The 10,365-nt window shown below is 44.9% G+C and overlaps 1 protein-coding gene across 7 annotated transcripts in view; it reads right to left on the reverse strand.

Annotated features, from left to right (window-relative positions):
* Positions 1-7,018, reverse strand: part of MTR (5-methyltetrahydrofolate-homocysteine methyltransferase) — a 109,006-nt gene extending 101,988 nt beyond the window's left edge. For 2 of the 7 annotated variants that reach the window (XR_006410063.3, XM_026504034.4), the window contains exons 1-2: positions 6,530-7,005; positions 2,914-3,128 (exon numbers count right to left, since the gene is read on the reverse strand). Coding sequence is in view for 6 of the 7 variants with exons in the window: in XM_026504034.4 (XP_026359819.1) it covers positions 2,914-3,128; positions 6,530-6,563 (249 nt within the window). In the remaining variant the exon portion in view is untranslated. Of the gene's footprint in view, positions 1-2,913; positions 3,129-6,529 lie in introns of all 7 variants that reach the window. The other 5 variants (XM_048218956.2, XM_044385986.3, XM_044385987.3 and 2 more) reach the window with 3 other exon arrangements.
* Between the last annotated feature and the right edge of the window lie 3,347 nt (positions 7,019-10,365).

Consider the following 10,365-nt stretch of genomic DNA (forward strand, 5'->3'; position numbering starts at 1 on the left):
CATTTATGCCTAGGAATACATAAATTAGTTAAGTATAATATATACATAGAATATAGTATGAAGTTATTAAACCATGTCTCAGAATATTTAATGCTCAGGTATACAGATAAAAATGCCAATTATAAAACAGTATGAATAAAATTAAAATTTAATTCTTAAAATCCCAGTATAAAAACTAGATTAACATATAAGTTAAAATATGTGAATAGCAGTTATATCTTGGTATTGGTATCTCCTGGTTTTAATTCTTTTATGGTGTTCTATATTATCTACTTTTTTTTTAAGCAATAAACATGTACTGTCTTTACAATTAGGGCAAAAAATGTCTAAGTTCAGTTTTCTCCAATTTTGTGTAGATTTGAAAATTTCCGTAATATACGGTTTAGAAGGCATTTCTTCTAGCTCTTCATCCTCTCTCTATGCCTTTTCTCCCAGCTCAATATCCTGCTCATGGACTCCAGGCAGGACGTCCCTTGATACCAATCCTATTCTTGCCAATTTAAAAAACACTGTGATCTGAGGCAAGCTACTGAATTTCTCTAATCCTCACTTTTCTCACGGAGAAAGCTGTCAGGATTAAAGAAGGACATCGAGGACAGCATTTCTAGAGGCTAACAGAGGTTTTGAATTCTGCTTCTTCGTGAGAGTGATGCTATGGGCCAGGAATGCCTGAGGCACTCACCCGCACTCCCTGCTGCCAGCTCCCATAAACGTTCCCCGGGCACAACCCAAGGTGTGGCAACATCAGCCCTTGTGGCATCTCAGCAACAACCACAGGGAACTTCTGGGAGAAAAAGCTGTATTACTCACAAGTCCTGGAGGGTACAGGCATGCCCAGAGCCATGCTTCCAGGGGAAAGGGGCACAATGGGGGGGAAGGTGAGCACAGATGTGGGATTCTGCCTTTTTGAGGGGTACAAAGATGGAGCACTGAGGGTTTCACAGTTTCACTCTTTATTGCCGAATTTAAAACACAAGAGTGGGAATCAGGGTGTGGAAAGGGAAAAACGGGGCCAGTCAGTTGTCTGGGTCATCCAAGGTTTCCAAGAGCAGAACTCATGGGCAGGAGCAGCCTGGTATCTAGTTGTTCAGCGAGTAGCTGTGTCATGTTTAATACAAGATGGATGCCTCTGAAATGGATTCTTGGCAACCAAATGTACTGTCATACATTTACATTACAACCAAAGCAGCTTACTGTTAGGTACCTCCATTACAAATGTAACTTGGACCTTCCACTAAAATTAAAGATCAGGAGATCTGATCTATGGTCACTAGCTCCACTAGGAATAGCCACATGTGAAAAACACCCGGTCTGCTTCCCTTCCTCACCCATGAACACAACATGCTCTCCATATCTCCAGCTAGTAAATGCGCCCCCAGAAATGGGACACCCGCGTATACTCTACTGTATTTACAGCCATTTTCGCTCCATGTACCTATCGTGGGAACCTCACTGTTCCATCTAGATGCCTACCTAATACACAGGGCAAGGATTCTTTCCTCTAACAAATATTTATTGAGCACTTCCTATGTGGGAGATAATGTTCTAGGCAGGAAGGATTCGGTAGTGAAAAAGAGGCATAAATTCCTGCCCTGCAGGAGCTTATAATGTAGTGATAATCCAGGTGAACAATAACGACAAAGCCACAGGGCATGACAGTTCATGTGATTTCATCAGCTGCATTACAGGAAGTATATTTGAGGGGCACCTGGGGGGCTCAGTCAGTTAAGTGTCTGTCTTCGGCTCAGGTCATGATCTCAGGGTCCTGGAATCCACCCCCAAGTCAGGCTCCCTGTTCAGCAGGGAGCCTGTTTCTCCCTCTCCCTCTGCCTGCCGCTCCCCCTTTGTGCGCTAATAAATGAATTTTTTTTTAAGTGTATTTGTAACCATATCAAGCAATTCATGCCCATGATGACACTCCCAATCTACAACAGACTAGGATTTTATACTAGGATTTAACTACATATTCTCAAGGACTAGAAGAAAAACTTAAGTTATCATTCTTCCTGCAGAATCACACCTTTTCAAGAACCAATTTTAAATCTTCTAGTCCCTAGAATTCCCATTATGAGCAAAGGAAAGGCATTCTTAGCTTTTCTTCAAGTGAACGCCATTCTGCATCTTACCTAAAACAAAGTCTTGACCACACAACAGAATGATCCCATCCATTCTCGATGGATCACTTAATCACAAAGTGATTTGTTTAGATGACTTTTTTCTTCCTTAAGAAGAGCCTGAAACACCTATAACAATACGCTTCTCCAGAAAATAAAACTTTCTCACTCCACTGGTAAATACGCTTTGTCCTTCTAACTGAATCCAGACCAGGAAAACAGATTCAATCACCTCAATATATCTTCTGGTTGTAAATCTATGAAATTCTGATGATAACCTATCAAACGATTTCATTCTGTGTTTACTTCTAAATTTTAAAAGTCTACCGCCCCCAGTTACTTGTTCTTGATTTCTTCATCTTGGCTAACTGTTTTCACTGGAGACAGAAAAATGGAAGGAAGGAGAGTGGGATTTCAGGTCAGGAAGCCTCCCTAACATCAGGAAACTTCTTGAACCTCTGTGATCCTCAAATTCCAAATCTTCAAAATGAGAATAACCACCACCTTTTGGTTTTACTTTATCGGGGCTGTTGTGGTGACATAGGTAAAACAGTGTATGTGAAAACCCCCGTTTGTCCAAGATTTTTATGGTCTTTCACTGGAGTGTAAGTGTCCTGGAGGCAGAAAAGCTACCTTTCTCCTTATGCTGAACGCTCACTGCAGCACCAGACCTTTACCTGGTGCCCCACGCGTTCCTTGTGAATGAATCACCTTTCTTCTGCACCCTCTGGAGCCCTCAGTACATGAAGCGGCTTAAAGAGTAATGGAACAAGAATAGGAGACATGGTGGATACTGTACCTTATGGATTTGGTAAATAACACTGGGTTGAGTTATGCTTAAAATGTCATTGTTGCCTTTCAGCAGCCTGGCGTGATCTTGAAATTCGTGACCTCGGAAGTCTTCTTCACTTAGCTTATGCCTCTGGATCATGGTCCCCATCCCTCCATCCAGCACCATGATCCTCTCCCGTAGAATGGCTTCAATCTCATCCTGCAGGCTTTTCTTCACACCTGCTTTAAAGGAAGTGAAAAGTGGACTTTCAGAACCAGGGGAAAAAAGATGTGAGAAGGTTTCTAAGAACTACTGGAAAGCCACAAAACTATGCTGATTGGAGTCCCTGAAAATTCCTAACGTGGAGTCCCCTCCTTGGTTCAGCTTTTCTTGGCTACCCTCAACACAGCCCACATCTGCTGTCCCAAGCCTGCTCTCTTTTAGCTCCAAATCCCTCTCCCTCCTCTGTAGGAGATTCTACCTAATACCTCCAAAGAAGTCTTCTACTGGGAGCTCCAAAATTCACCCCACCCTCTACCTCATAATCCTTTTACAGCTTGGCTCACGCTACTTTCCTTCTCTCTGCTCTCAGGGAAGAGCAATTCTGCACCCACTGCAGGTAAGTGCAGCATGCCTCTATTCCTCCTCCCATTTTCATAAGAAATCTAAGCATTTTTCCATGGGGTCCCTACTGTATTCACTTCTCAATCCAGAAACAGAAACTGTTTCCAGTCTTTAAGACACTTTACTATTTACCATGAAACAACCTCATCCCCACATATACAAATTCTGAGATCTTGTGAAAGGAATCATCATCTACGCAAGAGATCAAAGTTTTTTTCCTAAACTCAAAACAAAACATCTGATTTTTTTATTAGAAATTTGACAGATTCTATAATTTATGTGAAAGACTAAAAGTCCAGAAAAAGCTAAATTAACTCTGAAAAAGTAGAAAGAGGTTATTTGGCCCACTAAATATCACAATATACCATAAAACTATATTCCCATAAAAAAAGGAAAAATATAGAATATCTTCATTACTTAGAATAGGGAAAGACTAAGTCTCAAAAAGCCCAACCTATAATATTTTTTTTAAAGATGAATTTGATTGATAAAAACTAAGGATTCCTATGAAATGAAAGTTACCATAAACAAAAATAATAAACAGATTATGGATTGGAGGAAGATTCTGCAATGTCTCAAACCGAAAGGGACTAACAGCTATAATGTACAGGGAATTCCTACAAAGATAACGAATAGTCAAGTCCAAGGAGGGGAAACTAATGCCGAACAACTATATGAAGAAATGCTCAAACTCATTAGCGATCAGATGTGAATTAAAACAAGAAGATATCCATTTGCACCCAACAGATGGGCAATAATTAGAAGACTGGATAATGCCAAAGAAAATCTGAACCCTCCAGTATGCTTGCTGCACAGAGTCATTCTGGAGAGCAGCCTAGCAGAACTTGGTAAAAATTAAGTATGCAGAAAACTCAGCAATCTCAATCCCGGGTATATGTCCCAAACAAAATCTCAGATCGATCCATCAAGAACATGGAAGAGGATGTTTGTAGGAGTGGCACGTTGGAGACAACATTGGGAAATGGCCAAGTAAAATGTGGTAGATACTCGTGGGGAACACTGTACTGCTGTAAGAGAAGGATAGGATACTGAGTGAAAGAGTCAGAAATCGTCTACTACCAAGATATTATTTATATAAGTTAAAAATACAAACACAGACTAGAGTACAAGGAAACATATGAATACATGACAATATGGGAAAAGGCTAACTGTGGGAGCAAGAGAACTGTGAACAGAAAATGAGATAAAAGGGCATACATAGTAAAAGGGGAATTGCATGCATGGGATACAAAGCTCCCCTCCAACTGAGGCCCTTAAAAATCCCCTGCTTCTACATCATCCACATGCTTATTTATCCTTTAGGGGATAAGATTTCACTTTTAGAGAAAGAAAGAGGTCTTCCTCCCAGATTGTTGGTTTAAGTGTTCACTGTTCTTATCCTGATGCATTCCCTGAGCTTTTCCAGTAGGGGTTATCTTTCACTGGCTTCTAATCACCGCTGCCCTGCCAGAACCTTCTCCTAAGAGTGAGTCACCTTAACAATTCTCCTTTCCCTTGGTAAGGTGAGCAGTCACTGAGATCTTCCATGAAGAACAATGATAACCAAAACACCCTCATATTTATCTGTATTTGGTTCACTGCATACAGAACATTCTGTACAGTTTACTCCTAACTAATCAGGTTCTTAAAAGGGCAGATTCTGGGGCGCCTGGGTGGCACAGCGGTTAAGCGTCTGCCTTCGGCTCAGGGCGTGATCCTGGCGTTACGGGATCGAGCCCCACATCAGGCTCCTCCACTATGAGCCTGCTTCTTCCTCTCCCACTCCCCCTGCTGTGTTCCCTCTCTCACTGGTTGTCTCTATCTCTGTTGAATTAATAAATAAAATCTTTAAAAAAATAAAAATAAAATAAAAGGGCAGATTCTCCCCCAACATCTCTCACAGTGAAAACAATATCTCTGCATTTCCGCCATTTAGTTGAGGTATTCTGCTGCTGATATATTTAGATGAAAAGGAAATCACGTATTTCCTTTCTTAATTAAATAGGAAGGCAAGAAGTCATGAGGCAGAGATATTATTCAAAGAACTATATGATCTTCCAATCTACCTCCTTTTATAACAACAGTGATGTTATGTTTCTGGTCACATTTCCACTGGTTTCAAGAACAATTTTACCAGTTCCATACCAGAACCCTAGAATCAACAGGGTCACTAGCTCACCTGTGATAAATTTCCTTCCGAGTTATGAATTCAGTATTCACCTCCTGCCCAAGATGAACACCCTCATTCCATCACAGCCAGCTACTTAGGATTGGTCCTCTTCTTTCTACATTTCCTACGTCCTCGCATGTTTTTACGGGTATGTGTGACCACAAATTTAAACCAGGGATGACCTTAGAAACCCAGATCTCATTATAAAGCTGAAATTACTGTCAGTTCTTGAGCTAGTTTTTTCCCAATGTTAATCTCAGAACCATCAACCCCAGAATCTCTTGAGATTACTCCTTCCCATCACGACCTATGATCTGCTCCTTTTACACAGAGATTGTATGCACACCTGAGTTTGTGGAGAACGACTGCCCTAACCCTGATGTGGAAAAGAAACGTTCACTTAAGTTCTAAATAGTTTTCTGGCTTTCCTTCTCGTCTCTCGACCCGTGAACTTCCTTTGGATGAGCACAGCCGGTGCTCAATAAATACGTATTGAACTGAGAACGTTAACTCAGGCCAAACTTCCCTCGCGCCCCGCTGGACTATGAGGCGCCGAACTGCAGTTACTTTGACATGAAGAGGCGTTTCGGGCGCGCGGGAGACAGCGGTGCCTCCTGTCTGCTGAGGGTCTTTTTGCCTGGGAAGGAAGGGGTGCGGGTGGGGGGGGGAACCCAGCGGAACAACGTGGAACCTCTGGGCTCCTCGGCCAGTTCCAAGGTGCCGCCCTCCTGCCCGCGGGGAAACCTGGCCGCGCGACTCCAGGCGGCGGGGAGAACTACCCCAGGGATTAGGAGCCCGCAACAGGACTCCATAAAGAACCCAGCCGCGGAGAGCGGGCGGCAGCGTTACCGGAAGGCGTCAGCTCTGGCAGTGCGGGCGACATGCCGCCGAGTCTCCTCCTCCGCAGGCCAGGGGCGAAGCCGGGAAGCCGCACTCTGCACAGGAAGGCACGGCCAACAGCGACGCCAGCCAGCGCCGGGGAGCCGGCCTCAGCGGCCCAGGTCGCTGGGGGCACCAAGGGCCCCGCAGCAGCGTGGAGGGCCTCCCGTCGGACCCAGGCGCGGCGTGGCGAGGACAGGCGCGCCCTCGGCCACCACAGCGCTCGAGCACGTGCTTCCTTCCCGGTCCCCCGGCCTGTCCCCGGAGCGGGACTGGCGGCCACACACTCGCGACCCGACGTCGGGTCGCAGGAAAGGCGCGGACTGGACCCGAAAAGGAGGACGACGTGGCGTCCGGGGCGCGGGACCCAGGATCTCAACCCCCTGGGGCTTTGGCACACTTAACCCCGCTGCTCGTGTCTGCGCTCAATCTAGCCTCTGCGCGGAGGTCCTGCCCCTTCTGGCCTATGATTGGTCTGTACGCGCACGTCGCGGCTGTATTGGCGGCTCCATTTCAACCAATCACCTGAGGGTTCGCCCCAGGGCTCTCTGGGAGATGTAGTCCAAGGTAGCACGCAGGCAGTGTTGCTGAAGCCCAGAACTGTGAGTCCTGCGGAGGCTGGGCGCATCTCCAAGCCCGACGTCCGGAAGTGCGCCGGCGTGGCCTCTCCGAGTTAAGTCGTGGTGCGAAGTCGGTGCCGCCTTCAGCCTGCTGTGCTGTCTAGAGCGGGGAATTCGGAGTCCCGTTTTGCTGCTGACTGGCGCTGGGCTAGATAATTAACCCCAGTCTCCCCACTCTACAAGCAGGAAACTGCTATTTTATGGGTTGTAGTAGGGAGGAAATGAGATCTGCGAACGCGCCGTGGAAACTCGGAAGTACGTATGCGCGTGTTAATTCTCACTTATCTACGGTAGAATTTATTGAACACTGGACTATGTATCGCGCGTTGGGCTAGGCACTTGCAATGCAAAGAAAGACAAGCCGCAGCTCACTCACAAACTAGTTAAAACTAACACTAGAACAGGGGGAAAATGAAAACCACCTAGAGCGTGCCTGAAGAGCTGCGTTAGCCAAGGGTGCTGGGGGAAGCTTCTGGCAGGTGAAGGGGACTGAAGTCGGAGCTCTCCAGCGGGGAGAAGCGCCTGGAGTAGGACACAGCACTTGAGAGAATCTGAAAATAAAGGATGAGCATGGTAGATGGGAGGAAAGCGAATGAATCTAGACAAATAAAATGGAGACCAAATTGTGAAGTTTACTAATCTTTTTATTTTGAAGTACAAATTTGCATGCCATTCTTATTTTACTGTATGTAATTATACCTCCATTTTTTATATCTAAAATAATAATAATGTGTATGGCATCTTTACCAAAAACGGTCATACTCGGAGATGGAAAAACCGGAGGGGGGGGAATGGAGCAAAGAAGAGTGTGGGAGGGAGAGGATGGCTCTAAAGAGCCGAAGATCTTGTTAAGATTGTAAGGTTTTGGGGCGCCTGGGTGGTGCAGTCTTTAAGCGTCTGCCTTTGGCTCAGGGCGTGATCCCAGCCTTCTGGGATCGAGCCCCACATCAGGCTCCTCCGCTGGGAGCCTGCTTCTTCCTCTCCCACTCCCCCTGCTTCTGTTCCCTCTCTCGCTGGATGTCTCTCTCTATGTCAAATAAATAAATAAAATCTTAAAAAAAAAAAAAAGATTGTAAGGTTTTAAATTATCACCTACCTCACATTTTGTTGAGGTGTCCCTTGGGAAAAAAATCTTTTGGGTACCTAGTTACTTAGTATCCTCTATCTTAGCAGAAATTGCAGGAATGGTGGATCAGTCTGTGTTCAGCAAGTCATCAAATATTTGCTTTGTCAGCTAAAACTATCAGAGGCAGTGTTTTCTTAGTCTTAAAGGGGTAACGAATAAGACTAAAGGGGCAGTGAATTCCCAGTACAAAAGCTCACACAGCTTAAAAGTTCCAAGAACACTGTTATGGGTTGAAATATCTGTTATGGGTGTCCCCCAACAGATGCATTGAAGTCCTAAACCGTTCCACTTCAAAATGGAACTTACTTGGAAATAGAGTTGGTGCACACAGAACTAGTTAAGATGAGGTCCAAGGAGAATGGACCCTTAGTCCAACATGAGTGCTGTCCTTATTGGGAGGAGAGAGATACACAAGGAAAAAATAGACTTGTGACAACAAAAACAGAGATCAGCATGGCCCTGCTGACACCTTGGTTTTGGACTTGTGGTTTCCAGAACTATGACACAGTACAATTCTGTTGTTTTAGGCCACCCATCCTGTGGTACTTTCTTACACTAGGCCTAGGAAACTAATACAAATACATCTGTAGATGAGGTAGGACCACCGAGGCAAAGCCTCGATTTCTCTATTTCTGTAGCAAAGCATCTATTACCTTATTTTGATGATACTCTGCTAGCCCACCCCCCACCCGCATCTTCACCCTCACTCTCATTAAGCTCATTCATCACACACCCAGTATGTAGAGTAAGGCTCCAAAAAACCATTGGTTGTTTTTGGGTTGTTTTGAGCTTCTCTCCCAGTGGGTTTGTCTTCGCAGAAAGAAGCTCTGATTGGTGAACTTAAATCCCCCACTCTTACTGTACGCCAGGAAGTAAACTGTATTCCAGTTTATACATTGTTCTATGGACCTTGGGTGGCTCAGTTGGTGAAGCATCTGCCTTCGGCTCGGGTCATGATATCAGGGTCCTGGGATCAAGCCCCACATCGGGCTCCCTGTTCAGCAGAGAGTCTGCTTCTCCCTCTCCCTTTGCCCCTTCTCCCCACTTGTCTGCGTTCACACTCTCTCTCTCTGTCTCAAATAAATAAATAAAATCTTTAAAAAAAAACATTATTCTATGGGCTTGACTCTGTGTGTCAAGCCCATTGGGTTGCTTTGGTGTCCTGCTAGTCAGAGTCCTAAGAATGTCAACTGAGAGTCATTTCTGGAACAAGGGATTGCTACCCCCAGGGGGGTGTCAAGGCGACCATTAGCTTTCCCCAGAAGATCCCTGACTTTGTCCTTCTTCCCTCAAATCCTTTCATAATCTCAAGATTTTGACCCACTCCAGAGTCACATAGGTCAACAAGCACTTTGATAACCCATATGGATTGTAGTAATTGAGCTGAATTTACTGATTCTGTGATATACAGTCTTGTTGCCAAGTACAAGGTAGTAAAAAAGAATACAAAGGAAATTTGAAGTTATTTTATTGTCACCAATAGCCCTGGAGAGGCCTTGCCCCCCCCCCCCAACTTTTCCTCCTGCACGGAGACAATTACCATCTCTCACTGTAGGGCTTTGACACCTGAGGAAGTCAGTTGGCTAAAGATTTTATTTATTTATTTGAGAGAGAGAGAGCGAGCATGAGTGGGGGGGAGGGGCAGAGGGAGAAGGAGAAGCCAACTCGAAGGGGCTCAATCCCAGGACCCCGGGATCATGACCTGAGTGGAAGGCAGACACTTCACCGACTGAGCCACCCAGGCGCCCCCCAATAGCATTCTTAGTTATCAAAATGTAGTTCATCTTTAACCTGGCCAATTATGCCAGCACCTGTATGTCGCACCTGGCTAAAAGGAAATCCAAAAAATGCGCTTGATCTGGTTACATGATAATACTGGCTCTCGTGTATGGAACTCTAAAGTTCTTATGGGCCATCTCTTATTTTAATCTTCATTCTTATAAAATAGGATCCATATATTTGTTCCTATTTTAGAGAGGCAGAAATTAAGCAAGAAGGAAATACCCAAGGGCTCATGCAACTAAAGAGCAGTAGAGTAGGGACCCAGGCAGCCAGAGCCC

The sequence above is a fragment of the Ursus arctos genome, unplaced genomic scaffold (assembly GCF_023065955.2).
Source record: "Ursus arctos isolate Adak ecotype North America unplaced genomic scaffold, UrsArc2.0 scaffold_7, whole genome shotgun sequence".
Classification (NCBI taxonomy): Eukaryota; Metazoa; Chordata; class Mammalia; order Carnivora; family Ursidae; genus Ursus; species Ursus arctos.